Genomic DNA, 23,466 nt, shown 5'->3' with positions numbered 1-23,466 from the left:
CACTTTTTCCTTTCCTCACCTTTGATTTCCTTGGCTGCCTGAAGTAAATACACCTGCTTTCAGATTTCTGCTTGTACGAAGAGATCCCTGCATTGCATTCTGAAGAGAAAATGTTTTATGTCTCCTCTCTGAGGAGGGAAATTATGCATCAGCCTTATTGCCTGGATGCTTTGAACTAGCAGGATTGTCTGACTGGTAGTGGCAATGGGACCTACCCAAATGTCTGAACATAGACAAATCAGCTATCGACATTGTTGGACCTGGCCCTTTTACAGGGTCATTCCCCAGACTTTTTGCTTTTTGCCTCCTTATTTTTCTGACCTTTGTTGGCTGACGTTTTGACTCTGAGCACTTTTTCACTGCTAACCAGCGCTAAAGTGCATGTGCTTTCTCTTACAAATTTGGTATGATTGGATTATACCTTATTGGCATATTTAATTTACCTATAAGTCCCTTGTAAAGTGGTATCCCTATACCCAGGGCCTGTAAATTAAATGCTACTAGTGGGCCTGCAGTGCTGCTTGCGCCACTCACTGAAGTAGCCTGTCAAACCTATCTAAGGCCTGCTTGCGCAGAGCCTGTGTGCTCGGTTTCCTGCCACAGGGACCTGGCATCTAAATTTACTTGCCAGGCCCAGAACTCCCCTTTTACTACGTGTAAGTCACCCCTAAGGTACGCCCTAGCTAGCCCTTTGGGCAGGGTGCCATGTATGTGGAAGGAAGGACATGTGCCATGTTGCGTGGCCTGTCCTGGTAGTGACAAACAGCCTAACTTGGTGTCTCACTGCTGTGAGTGCTGCCTCCTCATGGGATTGCATTGGAAATGTCCTGCCTTATGTGTAATGGGTATTGTCTGATTTATGAGGGGTAGCGTAGGCATGTTTGGTATGGTTGTGATAGTGGTGAGAAATGCTGCTTACTGGTGTAGGTGTATTTTTTATTTCTATCACAAAAATGCCACTTCAGGTTGTGCAGCTTGTCTTCAATCCACGTCTAGGCAGACTGACAGTTGGTGCTTTGTGCATACTTCTCAGACAACCTGAACACAGGGAGGGTGGAGGTGACACAGAGGTGCATCTACATATTGTAAAGCCTTCCTGGGCTGAGAGAAGGGAGTGGCTGGGCACACCTGCACTTGTAAAGACTGTGCCATGGCCTCACACAATAGGGTCGTTAACCCCCCACTGATGTTTGGAGCCTGTACTGAAAGGAGAGAGGGGGCACTCCCAGAACCAGTTGTAACTGGCTGGAACCTCCTCTCCCTACCATTGTAAAACACTGTAAGAACTGACTAAGTACAGGGGAATTTTCCCTACAATTTGAACATCCTTGGAACTTGAATCTGGACACAGAACGCTGATGAATGGACTCACCAGGAAACCACCTTGCACTGCTGCTGTTGTGCTGACCTGTGACCTGCCTGGTCACTAGGAGGAACTGCCACCATCTGCACCCCTTGTGCTGGCCTGTAGCTGGGCCCACCAGCCCTGTGCTCCTTCTTGTTTTGGTTGCTCCCAGGGGCAGGGTGCTGTGGCCCCTCACCCCTGCAAACCCTTCTACAAACTTGGCCCACAGCACTTTCCAAAGGGCGCTGTTGTTGTTGAGGAAAAATCACCACTGCAGCCCAGGCTGCAGATTTGATCTTAGCGCTGTGAAAAGCGCTTTATTGGGAGCCCTAAAAGTCACTGCTGCAGTCCGGGCTTATAGGAGAAGCCCCCACGCTTTGATAAGCGCTCCACTACCAGATAGATCACCGCCGCGACCCGGGGGTCATATTTGCAGCCAGCGCGAGGATTGCGCTGTTCTTCGTGCCCCTGGGGCACCCAAGAAGACAAAGACCGGAGCGAGTACGCTCCAACCGTGCCCCCAGGGCGAAGCACACTTTCTGACGCGCCCCCGGGGCACAGGCAGGCACCATCCTTGGTGCCTGCCCCACCGAACAGCCCAGGTCAGGCTTGGCAGCAGTGCGCGCACCGGATCGGGTGCGGCCGCATCAGAGAGCAGGTCGGAAGCCTCATCGGAGGCCCCTGCTCCTCTCTCTCTCCTGTTGGGCAGCCGCGCCGTGGACCAGGGCGGCTGCCTTCCTCATTGCAGGACCCGGGTACGGAAAGGCAGTTCCTTTCCCCCCCGGCCACTGCCTAAGGGGCACGATCGCCCCGTTCAGTCTTGTTGACAATTGTTTGGCTTTCCCCCCCCCCCTTTTGTGGAGGGCCAGTCGAGGCCCGGGAGGGGGCCCTACAAAGATCACGGGACCCCAGAGGGGCCTGTTCTTTCTCACGAGAGAGAGGGTGCTGATCGCCCCTCCCCCCAAGGAGCACCGCGTGGCCCCCGTTTTTGCACATAGGAGCGCTGGGGGCCCCCATGCTCCACTTCTAGGCACTAGGAGTGCCTCTCTACCAGAAACCAGGTACTCTTTAGGAAATCTAGGCTCTAGGAGCCTAATACAGACTTGTGGATGTTTTCTATTTCCTACCTGGTTACTGTTTCTACATATATGTGCTTATGTTCCTTTTATGGTCACGTCTAGCTGATATGTAATTATATGACTTGTGATATATTCTCTAATGTTTCTTTTATTTAGGGATTGTTCATGACAAGTGCATATATCTTTTACTCTAATTCCTGACTGCTGCTTATGTTGCAGAATCCTGAGTACTTACGTGTTCTAATGTGACAACTGCATATTCTTGCAGAGTATTAGTAACTTGTGTAACATTCTGACAACTGCTAAGGTAGCAGGGTATTGCTTACGTGTAATGTTGGTCTAATTATGTTTTGTGCAATACAGATTATTTTTACATAGCTCAGTGTTGTGTTGACTTTGTGGTGTACATTTTGTGTCAGGTGTGTTGTGTGTGTTGTGCAATCGCTTTACACATTGCCTCCAGGTTAAGCCTGACTGCTCGTGCCAAGCTACCAAGGGGGTGAGCAGGGGTTATCTTGGACGTGTAACTCCCTAGCTCTGACTAGAGTGGGTAGGTTCTGCCTGGCTGAGGTGCATACCCTAGCCAACCAGAAACCCCATTTCTGACAGACATGCTGTAATCTACATCTGTGGGCTTGCCCAGCACTTTAATTTGTTCCGTGGCCTACCTTTCAACATTTCTTTTATTTATTTGGTAAATGCTTTTCTTTTGTCCCTCCTTTTGGCTGTTTTGTTCCTGCCATGGATATTGACCCTATTACATGGATTATTGCACGATCGCCCATGTACGTTTTTGTGGACGCACTAGTTTTTTCTTTTGCTTCAGCTTGTTTGTTAGCTGCTCCTGTTCTGCTCCGTATCCGCAGTGGATCGTTTGGGGGCACTTGGATCGTGACCATGAAACGCACTCAGCTGACTCCATTTGGCAACCAGAATGTAGCTGTGTATGCATGTGTAAACAAACTTTAATTTATGATACACTTTTGGAGACAACACAGCTCGGCGCCATGATTAATGTTTCATATTATTATTGTTTTTCAATTAACTTCTCCTTGGATTGAAATTTAAGTTTTATGGGATTTTTTTGAACTGCCAATGCCGAGACTTAAACCTGGCTTCCCAGTTCCAAAGTCAGCAGCTCTAAATGTTATGGCACATCCTTTCTTCGAAACAAACGCCATTTTTTAGGGTTGTGTGAAGCAATTGTGTAGCTCTTCAATCCCTGGTTTTGTATGTTGATGGGCTGTTTTACGAGTGTGAGGTGTATTCCGGAAGTGCGTACGAAACAGCAGGAAGATGTACCTACCTCTCTGGAATTTATATGAATATTTGAAAAATTAGTTTTATTAAGCGCTTCTGTGTTAAATTATAGCATGCTTTGTTACAGCTTGTGCCACGGACCCCCCCTTATCTCACATCTCTTCACATTCTTTTTCACTTGTCGTGCTACAAAAACAATTTTTCCCTTCATAAAATGTATTTCCTTGCAGTTTTGAATTTGTGTTCTACAAGTAGACGAAGATGTACTTTCCAAGTTGTACACTGCCTTTATATTGACATTCAGTTGTAAATGCCGGCGGCTTTCTCCTTGTTGTCCGACTTCTGTTTCTGAACTGGCGACCTGGCGGGACATATGGGAGGTGCAGACAGCTGTATAGAAATTCACGCAAGAGGTCCCCGCTTTTAGGAGTGCATTTCATGCCTCATTTTCAGTATCTTCTCTTCGTGTCACCTTTTTGTTTCAGTAATAGTAGTAAGGCGGTGTTTCTGAGGGAAGTTTTTTAAACTGGATGGATCTAGCCCCCCGAACCCCACGCTAGACAAGTGCAGCCCTCCTCTAAGCACGATGCAGGGGAGGACGAAAAGTCAAGTAGCATTCTTTAGTCCAGTGGTTCCCAACCTGTGGTCCGGGGACCCCTGGGGGTTCACAGAGCCTCCTCAGGGGGTCCGCGATTACTTAGAAAATTTAATAATTTTAACAAATTAGGTCCCCAGCTTTCAGTAATGACTCAGTCGGGGGTCCCCGGATTCCAATCATGATTCAGTGGGGGTCCCCGGGTTCTAGAATTGATAAAGTGGGGGTCCACAGAAGTCAAAAGGTTGGGAACCACTGCTTTAGTTTATCAGCTTGTTTTAATATTTCAGTGAGGCTGGCCTGTTAGACATTTCTGGCTGTAAAAAATGTGTTTAGTGATTGTCTATCTTTTGAATCTCTGGCGGCACAGCACTCTGGATAATGTACTGCATGGCTAAACACTTATAAGGTCCCAAAGGCGAGACCTATTGGCTACGCCAATGCTTGTTGTTCTGTTCTAGCTGATCGCGAAAATGTGGGTCATAAACAGTAAACATTACCGACTTGAATAAAAGTGAACATTTTGGGGGAGAATTATGAATCTTCCATTTTGAAGCGTACTGGTTGTGGACCACTAGTGATCATGATCAGCTCTTGTTTGAAACATTTCTAAACTATAAATGTTTTTGTATCTACCTTCTTGATGGTCCTGCATGACTATCTCAACGTTCACGCATAGACATAGCGGTTCCAGTGCCAAGCTGTTTTATACAATTGTTCCACTGTACATTTCATTTAGAGTATTGTCTTCTATACTTTCTGTGGTTTGACTTACCATTTACACTGTAAAGATATCGATAGATCCTTGAGTTAATACAGTGTTGTGTACTCATGAGTCTGACTGGACATTAATGTCTTTATAGCAGTATGATAGTTGTGTTGTAGTGTGCATGGGCTTGCCCTATACTACCTCCCTTCAGTTAGGCCTTGAACTATCATCCACGATTACCACTGAAAGTCAAGGAGGCTTAGCAATGACAATTGGTGGAGCCTCCATTAGTTAGGACCCTAGCAGTGTCATTGAGGGTTTAGTGTTTTCTGTAAAGCAGGCTTAACAAAAAAGACATCAGCTAAAGATGGTGCTGTTCCTGAAGGATAGGAGTACAGCTGCGTTCTGCGCCTATGCACAGTGCTCACCATACAGGGTGTGTCATCAGCGACCATTGTTTCTCCGTTCTTTGTAAGGTTCCCTTTTATTTTGTGCTAACTTGTAACCAGTATTTAAAATAATGCTTGACTGCTGAATGTTTTATTTTGTTCATGTATTTGTGTTTGCCTTCAAATTAAATGTGTAAACAGGATGAGAGGAGAATTAAAGTTTTGTGAATACATAATTTGAATGGCAGTTGGTTAAGTGGTAAGTGAACAGTGCTTGCCCCTGCCTCCAAGAACCTTGAAGTAGGCTGCATGAGTCAGCCCTCTGTCTCCCTCGCAGGGCATTTGTCCTCCCACAAGAGCGGATTTCCGTTATTACGAATTATTAATTATCTTAGAAGACCATAAATGATCAATGTTTTGCTTTAAGATTTGAAGACCACTACGAGTGGAACAAAGTCACCTCGTGCATCCATAACATCTTGAGTGGACAGCGGTGGATAGAACATTACGGGGAAATCATCATCAAGAATGTAAACGACGACAGCTGTCACTGCAAGGTGACGTTTTCGAAGGTGAGTCACGCGCATGGTGTGGTTATCAATAGTGAGGGCAGGTGCAAGGGGCTGAGGGGCCGAGTGCACCCCAAATATGGCTGCTATTCATGAATAAAGTAGTAAATGGTGGCCATTTTCCTTACTTGCATTAGTGCCCATGTTCCCGCCGCTGACTGGGAGTTGCATAGCGAAAAGCCTCAACTACTTGTAGCATAGATGCCAAGTTTCCCAAGTTAATGCCTGGTGTTATTCTTCAGTCCAGGTTTTTTCTTTGATTTCTAGGTTTTGAAGTTCTGTCTTATAATTGAATCAACAAGACTACATGTCCCAGAATTCAAAGGAAAAAACTGGACTTGGGCAGCGCAAAGGCCTGGGAAACCAGGCAGGGCTGCTCAGAATAACTGCAGCACAGGTGGGATTTAAAGACTGAAATGTAATGTCTTTCCAGCTTTCGGACCATTGGTTTCATTTTGCAAGGTTTTCCCTTGGCTTTCGTGGTACTAGTGTATTTTTTATAAATAAAGTGGCTGGTATGCTGAGAAATGAAATGTCTCTGGTATAATTTCTGCAGGAATCTTACAAGGAGGGTTCCTGCCTTTAGTAGAGTTTTCAACTGACTCTTCAAAGGCATATGGGAGAGTTGATAGTCACTCTTGTCGCATAGAAACGAATGTTCTGTAATGTTAAGTGCTAATGAAGCGCTCTTTTTGAAAGGAGGGTCTCCTCTTTGCAGCTGCTCAGCTGCACTTTGCAATTTTTTTTCTCTTCCAATGTCTTCAGAGAGGAGTGTTCTTGGCCTGTGTGAAACCCTGTATTACCCTTGTAGCTAGGTCCGCGCTGTAATAATACCATAAAAGGAGAAATATAAGACAGCATCAATAAATGTCAGGAGATAAAGTCCAACAAGGCATCAAAGTACAGATTATAGTTACAAATGTGTAATGCATAACTCACAATGCAGTGCCAAGGGTGCCAATTGCAGCACTAACAACGTTGAAAAAAGTTGTGATTCTGGAGAGAAAGAAGGAAGTTGAAGGGGCAAGGGCCTGTGGGCGCAGGGGTGCTTTGATGACATCACCGCCCGAGCACCCAAGGAGGGGCTTCTAAGGAGGGTCGTATAATTTGTGCCAGGCACTCCTCGAGCAATGATTACTACTTTCCCTTAAAACAAAATTTCTAAAGACTCTGCCCTCGATATCCTGGGGAGGATGCAAAACCTATAACAGGTCACCGCAGTAGAGAACCTCCACAAACCAGCTGGAAAGCTAATCTCTGCATGGGTTTCAGCTCATCTTGTGCTTATCGTGTGATAGCAACTCTTCCCTAGGTGCCCATGTGAGAAGTGCCAGTTTGTGTAGGTCTGTAATGGGTGGACCATTCAGTGACAGGCCTGATTTTTCCTACTGCCGATAAAAGGACAAGGAAGCAACTTTCTTTTTTTTTAGAAAGTACATAGTCTGCTACTACTCCTTAATTATATCAATAATCCGAGGGTATTAAATCAATTTCACAAGTAACTGAAGCGTTTGTAGCAAGAAATATTTGAGTTGTAAAACTTATATGGGGTTTCATCTACAACTTTTAACCTTTATGTCTCCGAACGTGTTTAAGGAAATAGATCCAATTGTTTCTTTTACTTTTAGGCAAAATATTGGAATCCCAATGTTCATGAGATTGAAGGTGCTGTCTTTGACCAGAATGGGAAAGCGGTGCATCGTTTATTTGGGAAATGGCACGAGAGTGTATTCTGCGGTACTCCAACATCATCGAACTGTATCTGGAGAGCAAGTGAGTGCTGTGGCTGTCACATTACAGCTGTATGACCATTCAACCAGCCACTTCTTTCTCACTGGTTCAGAACATTCCGGAAAGAGTTGGCACTTGTGACCTTTCTATTTTATGATTAATGTACTGATTGATTCTACAATTCAATATCTTTTTACCATCTTAACTTGCTTTCTCATGTTGTCTATTATATTTTTTTCTAACGGATAATGTTCTCTCCATCCAATATCAACCAGACGAAATGTAGCATTGATTCCCCTGCTCATGAGATAGGTTCACAGAATTCTGCTTATCCCTGGCACCCTTTCCTTAAACCTACAGTTTCAATACCAGCAGCCTATATTCCAAGTGAGGACATAGGAACCTGCCTGCTCAGTATGTTTTAAAGAAAAGAAGTTAATTCAAACATCTTTTGATAGAACTTTTTCATTGAAATATACTCTGGTTGATATATTTTTGGTCGAATTATTTTTTTACTATTCAATTTTAAATTGATGAAACTTGTGAATAATCTGCAGAGACTAGATATGCTTGTGTTCAAACTCCATCAAAAGTCGTCGTGGTCGTACATCCTCGGCGCAGGCATCACCATCATACTAGCATTTATAGTACAATACTAGGTTTAGTTATTAATAGTGTGATGAATAAAATACAATTTCATTAAGGTAGTTTTTCAAAAGAAAGAAATTCACCCACACCGGTTTTCATCCAAATATTTTTTTTTCCAAAAGTCCTAACACTGGACCAGTCGTCTTGGTAATATTATTGTTTGAGAGATGTACTGTAAGAAAATGTATAAGGGTCTATGGGTACTAAGGAAAATGACTTCCTGTAGAGAGATATGTGCAACTTTGTCATTATAGATCTGAAACAGAGTGAGGTCGGCCCAGCTGTAAGATGCTGAAATGTTACCGAACACCAATTGTTATTGTGCTTAATGTTTCCAGGGAATGGGGGTCTGATGTAGAGGTTTTGCCCCTCAATGTGGTTTTCTAGTTTCAAGTGACCCTATGTTTTTTTGTATGGGTCTTGCCCAATTCTTCTAAACTTGCTTTCATCAAATGTCTTCCGAAGCAGTTAGTATTGCTCTGATTCAGCTGGTGCAGCAATAGCATCCAGAATGGTTTGGTGACATAATTACTGAATGGCTGCTGATAGCATACTCACTTTGTCTATCGCATAAGATACCTGTGCTTTCGTTTATGCAAAGCATCAGTGTTATTAGGAGAACTAGACTTTGTCCAAAGTTAGCTGCACTATACAATGCAAGGATGGTCCCTGATTCAGGCACCAGACCATCGTTTAACAGAGTCTGTCCTTCTATGGCCTGTTTGGCTCATCTGTTGTCCAGACAAGACAGGCTGTGCATCTGTCTGTATCCAAATGGTATAAACATTCAACTAAACAAAAAACACTAATCAAAATGTACTTCAAAGAGTAGTGGGCAGTGGACTTTAACTCCCTCTGCAGTCTTAGATCCTAATCCTGCTCTGGCCTTGATTCCTTTGTGACACTGCTTCGAGTCAGGAGTCGCTGGTGCAGTAGACATGCTAACTTGTTGCCTACTTTATCAACCTGAGAGAGAGAGCAATATTTTTACCGAGGGTAACTTGTTTATCAGTTCCCTGGGAGTAGTGCTTCAGATTATTCGGATATTGCTTCTAAACAGAGTGGTAAACTCTGCTGGTGAAAGAACTACACGTCAAATGGATCCCATCCTAAACAGTGGAAACTAGAAGTCCTTTAACCAGGCTGTGGTTTGAAAGAGGTTGGTGTCAGCTGATTATAAATTGAGGCTACCTTGTATGGAGTTTGACTGTCTTTGTCTCGTCCATTTTCTTCAAGTGTTGCATAAATGATCCTGTCTGCCTCCATTTCCCCTCTTTATCACTTTCCCACTCGGCCCCTCAATTTTCATTTAGCACCTGAATAGGCGATTCAGGTGAGGGAAAGAGGAGACCTGACCACTGAACGCAAGCCCCTCCTGGCCCCCACAAAGGCCACCAGCAGCTGCTAGGAGTTTCCGGCTGATAACGTTACTGGCAGAAAATACCTCTCATTGGGTAGTCAACTACACACCAGCACATTGGCGATCTCATACGTGCAGAGCAGGAACTGCTGTGGTGTAATGCTTCCATTCTTCCTCGTGCTGTCAGACGATCGGCAAACCCTGCCTTCAGTCACGGCTCACAGAACTCTGAATGGGGGAGGCGGGTGCGGCGCAGGGGGATGGGGGTATCATTTAATTTAAAAAATAAATACAAATAAAAACTTACCTGCTCCTTTGCCGCCATGCCACTCCCTTCCCCTCGTCACTTGAGGCAGGCACAGGCCCCCATCCTGCCCGGCGGCTAATCCTGACGCTGCTCAGAGTAGTGTTAGGATTGGCTGGGAATGCCCAGCCAGGGCACTCCCAGGCAAACTGGGAGACTGTGCCTGCTCTCTCCAGCAACATAGTGCTGGGTTGGAGAGAGCACAGTGCAGAGACGGCCAGACAAACATACATGCGCACTGAGTGCACTCCCCTCGCCTTCGTCATCCCCCATGGTCTCTCCCCTTTCACAGTGAAAGGATAATAAACATAGTTTACTATCCCTTCATTGTGAAAGGTTTGCAGCTTCTGCTGCTGGCGGGGGGTGGGGGGTGGGCGAGACCTCTGCCATAGTGGAGGAGTCGCCCCCGTCTGCCTTGCTTCTATTCCATGTGGACTGGTCTCCTCCTCTGCAATCTTCTGTTCCCCTACAAGGGCACACATGACATTGTTGGCAAGCAGCAGAGTAGCAAGAGATCAGCAGGAGATCACAGTGGTATTCTAACTGTTTGGTATGCATGCCGTCACCCCAGAAAGATGAATGGATGAGTTGGACATGCTGCTGGTTGAAGCGGTGGTGCTCAGCCTAGTGAGCTATTTCATATACTTTTCTGAAGTCCTAACAGAGTTTTATAAAAGTGGATGCTAGCTCTCCTTTCACGTGGGACAAAGACAGACACTTCTGTTTAATAATGTGAGACTATTTTCAAATCCAATATATGGAAGGTATAACATTTTGTCAAACTTACAGGGTTTGTTCACTAATAGGCTACTAGGACTACTACACATAGATCTAATTTAATCACCAGAAATTTAGAAAGGGGGTAGCATTGGTTTTGAGAGTAACTGGTGAGGTTCCTGTGTACAACAGGAGATTGCGAGCTTTCCACCTTAAGGTAGAGTCTGAGAATCTACTTGAAGGGGCAGGTTGAAAAAAAGCATCTGAAGAAACCTGGGCTATACATTTTGCTAAGAAAAAAAAGGCCATGTGAATTTTGAAGCTAAGTCACAATAGCCCAGGAAAGGGTACTTTTTTTTTTTTTTTAGTCCACATAGCGCTAACTTGGAAGCAAGTACATTACATGACTTTAAACTAGCACCTCATTAGACAAGGCCAGATTCATTATTTAAGACATGGGAATCTAGGTGTTTTCCCAGAATCACAGTATTTTGGGGCAAAGCTGGGATTCGAACCTGAATCCCCAGTTCCAAGTCAGCAGCTCTGGTCCTTTGACTACTTCTCTTCCTCCCATTTCCTAAGTTCTTCCATGCAGCACCAAAACCAGTACTGGAATATTTCCTTAGAGCAATTTTGTGCTGTTTTTTATTCATTTTGTTTTTACTCGTGGTAAATCACCCCACCTGAACTGATTTAGTAGGTCCACGAGTGATTATTGCTCCCAAAGGAGCACAGAAGGTAGTGTGCCACATCACTGGAAAAAGTGGGTCACAACCTCTTTAGAAGAACTTTGGACAACTAAATTTATGTTTTTTACAAGTTAAAGCATTGAGGATAGTAATAGCTCTTGTTATACGTAGCACTTGAAAAGGGTAACGTGAAAACCTTGGGGAGTGGAGATGAGGAGCAGGAAGAAGCCACATTTGATTTCTCCCAGGGCACTATCTTAGCTAAGTCAGGCCCTGAGTTATGGCACCACTTCATAGACGAAGATCATGTTTGTGACCACAAGATAGTGGCTGTTCAGTGGGACAAGCCACTGACCAAACTCCATCTTCATAGTCACTTCGCCCAGCTATGTGTCAGAGCGGCCTCCAAATGCAGTAGACCTAGAGAGAGTTTCATGTTGGAATGTGGCGCTAGGGCATGTTATAAACGTGAAAGGCACCACGGCGTGGGCGTCATTAAGTGGTCACCAGGGGTCGCAGCTGGCACGCCCTTTGCGACCTCTGGCTTTAGAGGTGGCAAATTCAGTGCCAGGAACACACGCAGCTCGTCCTTATGGAGGTCAGCTGGGGCTCCACTCTGTTTTCCGTCCCTTTTTTTTAATTACACTGTGAATATTAATATATTATTCATTATTCGTGTAATAAAAATGGAGTACAATTAGATTAAATATGCCCTTCCACGGCAGCTGAGGCAAGTAAAAGTTAATGTCGGTGGATTGACGTCCATGCACCACGGCCTCCCTTAAGTCAGATGTATCCATGGTATTAGATGTGCGCTTCTACGACGGTGTCTCTATTGCTTTTGACTTTGTGGTGCACGCAAAGTGTCACTTCCCTGTAGCTGAACATGCTACTAACATAGATTTGAGTGCTCGTGATGTACATTTGATGACTCTGTAGGTGGATTTCAAAGTGCTGCGGGGTGCCGATTGTATTCTAGGCATGTTTAATGTTCTTGGCATCCGAACTAACATTCTTTCTAAGGAAAATATGTAGTTAATTTAGTGGCCATTGTCCTATACATAGGGATCCTTTTTAGTCTGCATAAATGCTACAAGAAAGCAGTCATAATCTGACTGGGTAGAGAGGAATTCGCATTCGTAACTCATCTACTGGTAGAAGTTTCTTTTACAACTCATGCGGTACCAGAGCGCCCTCTGCTGCAATAGATAATCCCTATGCTAATTGAAGACTAATTCCTTGGGAAGGGCTCGCTTTTCATCAAAGACCTACTTCACCAATGTTTGCAGCATCAGCGAAGCAGACTTTGGACGTCACCTTGTTTGGAAAGAGAAGAATATAGGTCTTAAAAGCAGATGCGAGTTTGACTTGGAGAGAGGATTGTATATAAGGCAAGGTCACACTGTGCTAACCTTCTGCACACGTCCCTTCTGGTTGTAGAAGTTATATTTTACAGTCATTTAATAAATCCATTCTGCAAGCAAAATAGTATTTTTATCTTGAGCAGTGTTTTCTCCGTTGCGTTCATTTGAATCGGAATTTCTCAGTGACAATGGTGTTCAGCCCATATCCCACACTGTTAGATAGATTTAAAGAAAAAAAAACTGGCCACACCTGATACAACACTCTCCTTCACTCTTTTATTATTTCCATATCATAATTCCGTAATGTGTAACTTTTTATTTTTTTGCGAGAGGGTGTCCGAATGAAAGCGGCAGAGGGAGTGGGCATCTGTAAGCACTGGGCTGACATCCACAGTATTGGAGAATTCTGTAAACTCTTCAGAGGTAACATCTCCGAAAATGGACTGTTGGTCGCAAATTAACTTTTGTGGCATAAGTTGTAAACTGCTGTTTTTTTCCTTTTAGATCCAATGCCTAAGGATTTTGAACAATATTACGGGTTTACAAGGTATGCTCTGGAGTTGAATGAAATGGACCCGCAGATCAAACACTTGCTGCCATCTACAGATACAAGATTTAGACCAGACCAAAGGTATAGTAAAATATGCAACTAATTGAATAACTGCATAGACCATTTTTGGCAAAATTGTTATTATTATAGTACCGAGTTTTTCAGAAATCTTTCAAACATAGCATATATATATAACAGTCTGTAGTTTTAGAAACCTTGCAGTTATCAAAATTACATTAAGAATATATTAAATATTAAAGCACAGTATACTTAATATGTTAACTCCGATTATATTTATTGCACATTCATTATCAGACCGTCAAACCTGTAGATGAGCTTGTATTTTAAACAGCATTCTTCGAAAACGTCTACATATGATAGGCAATAAACATGACCAGCTGACGTTTTTTCAATAAATTGTGGTTTACATGAGAAGTATCTTTAAATCGTTACAGATTTTGGCCTACCACAACTCGACACCCATATTTGTTTCCTTACCCCAGTCTTAGTTTTACGAAGTCGTATGTGTGCCTAGAGCAATACAGCATTTGTATTGTTCTTTCTTTCCAGTGATGGAAAATATTTTGCACCCAGACACCCTCACACCCCATACCAGACTGAGTCAGCATTGTAGAACACCCTGGCCTTGATTTAGAGTAAGGCTGCTCAGTCAGAGCGACAGAATATTTTACTTCATTACCGTGACGTAGTAACCACACTCCAAATTTAGAGATGTTTGCTGTCTCAGCGGACATTTTCTACATTGACAGGAACCGCCTTCAGAGTTTCCTGTGAATGCATTGAAACAGTGCTGTCCAACTCCTTTTCACCAAAGCATGATTCTCTGTTTTAAATAAAAAAGCAATCACCCCCTTCCCATGTTAATTTGTTATCATGGCTAGGGGAGGGGGACATTGAAATGTTTTTACGTTCACTTGCCACCATCCAAAATGTGTTGGCAAGTGAAATGTAAAAGCTTGCCATTTGTTTGCCATCTCTAAATAAGTGGACAGACAAATGACAAAACCTCTGACTCCCCTTAATCAGTCGAGAAGTATGTTCGTGTCGGAGACCAGAGTAATTTCCCTTCCTAACATACTTACTCTGAATGAGGCAGCAGACCTTCAGTAGGGCAGAAACAACCCTCCGACTATCACACTATTCAAGTTTGATAAGCACTAGTGAGGACAGCCGTCTCTTGCTTTGTGACAGAAATAAAAAGACAGCATTCTTTTGAATGCTCAACAAGTAAAACCTGCCTGCTGTTAGCTGTCTTAGTTATAAATGTTCAGATCGCAGAAGCGTTAACATTTACTACGAGTTGTCAGGATGCAGATAGGGCGGGTAAGATAGCCAAGGAAAAGTGGGTAGGGTGAGAATGTGCAGCAGGGGCTGAAGTGGGAGAAACTTAGAGTTTTCCATTGTGGAGAAGCTTAATATTAGTTATTTGATAGCCACCCAATGAGGGAGGACTGTGACACAACCAGAGATCTCGGTTTATAGACTGAGAGTGAATATGTGAAAAGAGAAAACAATTGGCGTGTCATCAGGAGCGGTTCGTCAATAGGCATGTGGCTATGAACACCTGACCACCTCACTGCATCACAGTGGGACAAACTGAGGCTGTTAACTTAACTGTGCATGTCAGATTGGTCAGTGTTTTCACTTTGGCCAGTCTGACCTGCAGTTTACTTCTCAGCTGCTTTTCAGCTGCTGATTACAGAAGGCTAAAGGCACATCTCCGAAGGCATCTGATTGAGTGCTGTCATTGCCTGCTCCTGCCAGTCTAGCACTGCTCTTATGGTGTATAGTATTGTAGGCAGCAAGAGAGCAGTGCTTGGATTGGCGTGGATGCCATTGTCCAGCCAGCAGTGTGAGGCAGGAGAAACTTCAGACGTGTGCTGCAGAACATTAAAGTGAGGTATTTTTAGGTCGAGCGTTAGCGTTCGGCCTGCTGTATACTTTTAAGTATACTATACAGTGAGTTCCAGTGTTTTCATTTGTTAGTTGCAGTGTCCTTAAAAAATCCTTGCTTGCTAGTGGTCCGTTCTGCCTCTTTGTCCTGTCTTTTTTCACTTTAGGAGTAGCACAAAGTACTGTGTAATTACGCTATGTCCTGTTTATCTCTTCCATAAGGGACTTTTTTTTAGCATTTGCCTGTTTCACCTCAACAGTGTGGGTGCTTGTTCAGTTACTCCTCCCAACAAGCTCCCTCTGTAAACATAAACCAACAGTAGGGGGGGGGGGGGGTCTTTTTCAGGGCCAGCTCACCCTCGCTCTCTTCCTTTTGTTATTTTCAGTCTGTGTGGCAATAAAAGTCCAGTCAGTAATGTACAGCGCTATGAGCTCTAACTCGAACAAACACAAGATTATTGCATTCCAAATGTTTGTTTAAGCATTGTTTCAGGACTATTTTTCAGTGCCATACCACGTGTGTTAAAGCCACAAACCGTCACAGTGGAGGAACGACCTTCAAAACAGTCCAAAACTCCCAAGTAAATTTTAAATATGTTAACCTTCTTACGAGCGGAGGCAAGTGCATCATCAGTCCCTTTTGAGTTTTTATTCAGAGGGCATATCAAGCATAGAGAGTGGCTCACAGGAGTAAATCATATTAGCAGAGCTCATGCCAGACATTCTTATTAGATTTCTATCTCCCAATAAGACCTTGCTCTCGGCCTCAAGTGAGCTCAATCAACTGCAAAAAACGGAAGCTCGCTGCACTCCAGTGTAACTGGGGCCCTGATATGTTAAACATTGATTTATACGAAGAATAGCATGTCAGCAGAGCTCACGCTGGACGTTTGTATGCTCTTAGCCTCAAGTGCACTCTATTGGCTGTAAAAAACAACGGAAGCATCTCGCTCCAGTATGTAAATGGGCCCGATGCGTGAAACATTGATTTATGCGAAGAACAGTGCCACCTACTGGAGCAGAAGTCAAACAGATTTTAAAGATTGCTCTAACTCGTTTACAAGCTATACATTAATATTCCTTGTTGGATGTGCATAACACATTTTGTATTTGTATGCACAGGTACACACACTCTTGCCACCCACACCTATTTAGTGCACTGAAAATGCACTTTTCCAATAAATATCCACATCCAAGAGTTTGCATGTATGTAACTTGAAACCCTGAATTGAAAAGTGAAACCTAACAGTAAAAAATAAAAACTTACAGGTTATCTAACAAAATTCCCAGTATAAGTCAAATAGATCTTGGCAATATAATGCTGCAACACATTGCCATTGACAAAGCCAGTAGCTCTTGCATTGCCAAGACCAATTGGCTTTGCCGGTGCTTTTTATTACTGCATTGTAGAACCCAGTTTTTTGTTTGTTTGAAAGGAAGCTGTTTCCAAGTCTGTGAGAACAGTTACTTGCACTCCCGTGTGCACCACAAATTGCTTCATTGCACATTTATCAAAGAATTGCGCAAAATAGTTCTCAAAGGCATTTAAATGCCAAACATGTGGTACTTCCTTGCCTTAGACATAACATTTTTACTTCATACCGGCAATGTTTTGCTCTAGCTGTATTGCCTTCAATATATCTGCATAATGATCATTTGGAAGACGTACTATGCTGATACTTAACTTTACTTCCCGCATCTTTTATTTGTATATGCTATGACATCAACATATATTATGATATAAATTACAATAGGACTTCTAGAATGTCTGTCATGAGAAATCCTGATAGTATTACCCTGCCAGAGCAATCCATGTGTCAGCTGTATTAATCACATGTTTTGGTGCCTAAGGAAAGTCAGTTGCACGTGATTTCTCCCCACCTCCATAATTCTGTCCTCGCCTGCCTCAAACGCTCTGAACGTAACTGCACAAAACTTGTCATGCCAAAACACTGCCAGGCATGCAAAGTGAGTGATACATGCAATGCAGTTTCGACACTGTACCAAAACGGTTTATGTATAAACCACAGAAAACTTTCTCAGTGTCAACTTAAACTTAACCATTACTTTACTGATGCTGTAATCTTTTGCAATAAATAGGCATTAGACATGCACACTGTCTCTTGATATATTTTTGTTCAATTTTCTTTATATCAAGTGCCAATCAAAATTCAGGTTAGGGTCTTGTGTTGACCACTATCATATATCATTTTACTTAAATTAGCATTCTAGAAATCACAATTATAACCTGTCTTTAATGAGCAGCTGCCTCCCCCTGAGTAAATTCTGTTAAACATGAAAACATCTCTAAAATGTACAAAAACTTTAGTGATCCTTTGCCTTCCTGTCCAAGGAAGGGCTGCATATTCGGTAAACCACCATATTGCAAATTAAACAAATCATCTCAGCACAGAGGTTCATACATCCAGTTCTTATAATTTTGAAGATATATGAGTAATGTAAATGTTCCAAATTTTGACAATGGTCCTCTTCATGTTCATGCAATTACTATTGCTTAACATAAATGCATCAGCCTGGCTGCTTGGTTTAAGTCTTTACACAAGACGTTCTTTAGCACCATCACCAACTGCCTAAAGTTCACCTTTGTGACATCTCAGTTGTGTGTTAAAATATTGATACCTTGCCACTCTGCTTAAAAAATCTTTGTTTCAGACTCGAGCTGGAAACTTTTAGAGCAGTTCTCCAGTGCACCGCTGCATAGAATCTTGCGGCTCTGTGCTGACGTATCACTTCAGAAGTGATGAGTAGGAGGAGCCTCATGTAAGCAACACCTGTGCATGCCAAAGTCAGTTCCCTTCTTTCTTCACTTTCAAATGTGGATTCTGGGCTTCTCCCAGGTCTTTAACCAGATTTTTCTTCAAAATGTATTCAGTGTGCAAGGGAAGTGTTAGCCTCTAAAGCCAGGGTTTAAGCCATGCAGGGACTGTCACAAACAAATGTTGGTGACAGACCCTCACAAAGCTTGTGGTCAGACCAAGACTACAAGGCCTCTGGTGACTGTCCAGATGAAACCAAAGGCCATTCTGAATTTCCAAGCACAAGAAGACTACAACCATGACCATTTTAAAGAAAGATCCCATCCTTGATCATGATGACATTGCCAATGGGACAGGTACTTTGCCTGTTCGGTCCTACTAGACTTCCTAGTATGATCTTGGTTCACAGACCCTCCTCCGTGGATGTTATTGCTTGGGTATCTATTCTAAGGTAAGAAATCTGCAACTATAAGTCCGTCAGGTGAACAAGTTACTTATCTTCGGTAACAAATTATCTGGTAGAGACATATTCTAGCTGCAGATTTCTTACTGACCCATCCATACTCCCTGCTCTGCGAACTGATTTCTAGGGACAGAGACTTCCCTTTCAGGGCCCTAGTTCTGACGCACCAGGCAGTGTTCGTCATTACTCCGTGTTTCTGACATGAAACGTCACGAAAAGAAACTGACATCAGGACACCAGGTACTGCCTATATAGGAGCGGCAGTGTCATATCCGTCGAACAAGAGGACGTATGTGGAGACGACCGCCATTCGCAGGGATACTGCTCAAGAGAAATCTCAGGATCCAGACTGACGCCTGGGGGAAATTCTAAGATAAGGAATCTGCATCTAGAATGTCTCTACCAGATAATTTGTTACCAAAAGTGCGTAACTTCTTCTTTAGGTTTGATTGTGTTTTCCGTAGGGTGATGTGATCAGCTGGACCACATGAAGCTGAAAGATAAAGAATTATGTGATCAAACAAGAGGTGATTGTGATGGCAAGAGTTCATTGATTTGGAGAAATGGGAGCGGGCAGTTTGGGTAGAATGCAGACCTTAAAAAACAGATTAAATTGGGTCTAGCAGTCCTTTAGAAACGTAACCATTAACAAAACTGTTAAACACCAGTCATTTAGATATTTTAGGAAAAAAGGGAGACAGACTATTAGTAGTGGCAGATGGGTAAGCAGTGTATTTTTGTGTTAGCGGTACGACCACTGAAATTTGAAAGAGAAGTAGGTGCTTTTGTTGAGAGATAGTAGAGCAAAGTATTTATTAGGTTTTGGGGCAGGTGGGTTCATGGGTGTACATGATGGATTATCAACTTTTTGAGTACGAGCCCAGAAACAGATATAGGCAAGAGGATAGTAGAGAGCTTGAAGGAGATATTGAAATAAACAGAGGAAGGAGTTGGGCTTAAGGTGGTGTTGGGCCTTTGTTAAGCGAATATGTGATATATTCAGCAGAAAGGGAGGAATAATTAACTAGTGTGTGAGGAGGCAAGCAAGACGGCTTAGTGAGACGAAAAGAGCTGAGAGTGGCAGCATAGTGAGGAGAGCAGATCTTGCAGTTGAGATGATTTAACAGGTGTATGGATAGATGCAACCTGGGACTGGGTATAGGATATAATGTGCTGTGTATTTGATTATTTCCTTTACGCTACAGCAAAGCTCTTGACTTGATATAGTTAAATCTGCAGATACAATTTATACCATGAAGGCTTTCCCCATGCTGTCTCTTCCCCCCCCCCCCCGGTTCACATTTTAGGAAATAAGAGTGTCATTGGCCACTTCATGCTTGACAGATTTATGTGTTTAACCTGCCTTCCTTTCAAAGTAGGCGATGTGTGTGGTATTTAATTTCCATAGATATTTCATGTCCTGTCTTGCTCATTTTAATTATATTTTTGTTCCGTTGTGTTGCCTTTTCTCACTTAGATGTTTACCCATCACATTTGCTTTTCGAATATTGTTTGCTACCTTAGACTCATTAGTGTTTCTGCTTTATTTTTGCAAGCATCTTTGTTGTCAACTATTAGTTGCTTGGTCAGGCTAACGTGTGTGTGTGTGGTAATACCTTTTTAACTTCTTATCTGAATCTAAATGGAAAATTAGTCTTTTTTTTTTTTTCCTAAATCTAGAGGAAGTGTTGACAAATCACACTGGGGTGTCGTAAGCTATCGTTTAGTATACAGCTGTCCCTTATCCCCAATAATATTTGGTAATTGGTAGTATTTATTAATAATAATTGATGAATAGGTTGCAATAGTTTCTCTATGATCTTTTACTATGGAAGTAAGTGATTTCATTGCCTTAGAAACGTATCAATACGCTGCAATTTTCTGCAGTGCCTATCTTCTTTATCACCCATGCTTCATCAGACATTTTTCTACGTCCTTAAATGACGGCCTTGTTTCTTTACGCGAGCTATACAGTATGCTACCAGATGCTACAGAGGGGATGGAATAAATTGGTAACAGAAAAAGCTGTGTTGCTTCTATCTGAGCTGATGAATTAGTCCGGACCAGACTGACTATTCTGCCGCTCTGGCATTTTCTAGGTGGGAAGGGTGCTGGTGCTCCCTTCAGATCTGCATGGACTAGCATGACCCATGGGCTCATTCTTGCCGTGGCCTCCGGCAGTATGAGTTTGAATATTTTTGCCAGTGGTTTACAGTCCTACACGAAGGGTGCGAAATCCTTATGGTATGCTACTTGTTTCTATAGTCTTTGGACAAATGCATCATGTTAGAAATGTTCTCCAGCCTCTTTCGATAGAGGGGCTAAACCAGCCATGTCTTATTTTCAGCAGGCTGTGGTATGTCTCTTCTGAGGCCATACAAGTTGGTGTTTGGTTTTCTCTGTTACAACATTCCCTAAAGTGAGAGGCTTTAGAGAAACATTGTATAATGTTGTATTGTCTTAGACAACAATAGAGCAATCAAGTGTGTAAAACCAACGCTGCTGGCTGTACAAATTAGAAGCAGCTGATTGCACCTTAAAGGAAAACACTTTTCAAGTTGAACCTCCCACAGTGTCCAGGTATGTACATAACATTTACACTTGGTCCTCTCTATGGATGCTAACCTAGCTGCATTACACCAGTCCCAGCCAATGTGGATGAAGCATTCTGACATACATGCGCACACACCGCCCACGCGCAAAGCCTGCCGACAGACCAAAGGAATCCATTCGGTGAAATCACGGTCTGATGTTGGATGCTGTGAAAATAGATTGGAAACATTCAGCATTTTAATCCACGCCGGTTTAAAATTTTGTTATTTTGCAAATGTTTTTTTCCACATGCATGTTAAACCGATTATTGTACATCAGTACACTTTTTGAAGAAAAAAAAACCTAACAGCGTAATAGTAAAATTTGAAGTCCGCTTGAGTACATCTGCTTTTGTATTTTTTAACGTCCCCTAGACTTTTTTTTCCATCCCAATTAGAATTATTTCAGTGGAAGAACTACAATTCCATTTTTCTTGATTCTTCACTATTTGAGATTCGAACTACCGAGGCAAATCCAATTAAATTGAGAAACAAGTTCACATAATCACACAGATATACAAGTTTTTGTCCACAGAATTTTACTTCTGTTATAAAGAAATTAGTTAAAAAAAATTAAAACGAAAAAGCCTGCGGATCGTATTCTCTTAGATTCCTCCACATCTTTAGCCTGCCATTCAAAAGTGGGCAACGAGGCTATGAATTTCCGACATTTGATACAAATCGCACATAGCCGACGTACCTGAAGTTAATTAACACTTGCCCATGCCACAACTATGCCTAGCAGGATATGATCTTCTCTCAAGCGGAAGATTTGCAGCTGCAGCTTTAAACTACAGCTCGGCAGATGAGCCAGAGACCTGTGTTGCCACACTGTAAGAAAGTGGGTTATTAGAAATAATACCACAATCACTAATAGGTTCAGTCAAGTCTCAGCAGGTTAATCCATGCTCAACGCTTGGTAGCTTTGCAAACGAGCAGTCAGGGTTATCTTAGGAGACTGAGGCAGTTAGGTGCAAAGTATTTAATACCACCAAAACAGTAAGTACAATAATTAAGACACAACACACTAAAAATCCAATACTAATTTAGAAACATGAAGAATATTTTATCTTTAAAATAACACCAAAACGACAAAAATCAAATGTAAGGAAATGGAGATGTGTATTTTCAAAGATGAAATAAAAATTTGTGCATTCTAGCTATGAAAAGCTTAAAGCGCCAATGGCCTCTCTCTGGTCACGGTGGACTAGGACAAAGTCAATGTTTTAGGCTGACCGTGATGGAGCATGGGTCAGATAAGCAGCGGCTAGGTCCCAGTCAAAACTTTACTTTTGGAACTAGTGTTTTTTTTTCCAGAGCTTTCTCTCATCGGCAGGTCCATGGGCTTCTCGCATCTGAAGTGCGATTCAACGACAGGGCCCTCTTGCAGCGCATTACCTTGGTGAGCCTCTAGAAGTCTTCCCCTCGATGGGGAGGAGTTCTGGAGCTTCCAGTTAGGCAAACCAGCAGTGTCAGGCCAAAACCCGAGCCGAACGACGACGACGTCTGGACTCTCGATGTCGAGCCAGTCTCCTCCTGGAGCTTTTCTGCCAAATTTTGCTGAAAGTTTCCAAACTTTGAGTTCTTGCAGTTTCTTGGTTCCTTTGGGGAAAGCAAGGGTCTAGTAGCACCAGCCCAGGGTTCTGAGACTTTGGGCTGCCTCTTGGGGGGCAGGACTCAATTTCCCACAGTGCACCTGCACAGTCCAGGAAAACCCCAACTGCATCTGTTCAGCTAGGGTGATCCTGTTTTTGTCCTGACTGGTGCCTTCTTTCAGCTCTGCTATACCTGTTGCTGATCAGGGAATGTACATCTTTCCTTTGAGCCAGGCACAGTCCTTTCTTTGTGGAGTCTAGAGTGCAGCAGGTGCAGTCTTTGAGTGTAAACCTTCTGTGGTGCAGTTCAAGGGTCCAGTAGGGCAGACCTTCACTTTTTTTGACGAGCTTCTGCAACTCCGCCATATTTATCCTCCATTTAGGGTTTGCACATGGAGGGACACCCCAACCAACAGGAATAAAGCTGTTTCCCCTTGATATGTTCACTTCCTGTGAAGTGTGGCATATTTTTGACTCTGAATGCTCTATTCTTCCTAAAATCAAAATTGAGAAAATCTTTCCTTGGTGTGTGTGTGTGTGTGTGTGGTTTCTCTAACCCATCCCAGAGGTATGGCTAACAACTAACTACACCCCCTTCAATCCCCTATCCGAAACTAATTAGTGAGGGCTCCCATCTGGCTAGAGATCATGTGACTTGGGTGGTCTGGGTCCTGTGGCATCTATTTTCTGCAGCGGCTCCTGCCTTTGAAATCTAGCTTATCTACCCAGTTCTCTTCATCTCCCTGGCTTCTCCAGGAAGCAAATCTCCTCCCACCAAATCATTGTTTTGTTGCAGCCTAAAATTCTACTGCGGGTA

General features: G+C 43.0%; 1 protein-coding gene across 8 annotated transcripts in view; it reads left to right on the top strand.

The window, feature by feature from the left end:
* OSBPL3 (oxysterol binding protein like 3) overlaps positions 1 to 23,466 on the top strand; it is a 911,347-nt gene that overhangs the window by 822,153 nt on the left and 65,728 nt on the right. For all 8 annotated transcript variants that reach the window (XM_069211408.1, XM_069211401.1, XM_069211406.1 and 5 more), the window contains 3 exons: positions 5,805 to 5,949; positions 7,575 to 7,719; positions 13,264 to 13,390. In XM_069211408.1, coding sequence (XP_069067509.1) covers positions 5,805 to 5,949; positions 7,575 to 7,719; positions 13,264 to 13,390 — 417 coding nt within the window. The remainder of the gene's footprint in view (positions 1 to 5,804; positions 5,950 to 7,574; positions 7,720 to 13,263; positions 13,391 to 23,466) is intronic.

The sequence above is a fragment of the Pleurodeles waltl genome, chromosome 10 (assembly GCF_031143425.1).
Source record: "Pleurodeles waltl isolate 20211129_DDA chromosome 10, aPleWal1.hap1.20221129, whole genome shotgun sequence".
NCBI lineage: Eukaryota > Metazoa > Chordata > Amphibia > Caudata > Salamandridae > Pleurodeles > Pleurodeles waltl.
Note: the sequence above shows the minus strand (reverse complement) of the source record. Positions and strands in the feature narration are given on the sequence as shown.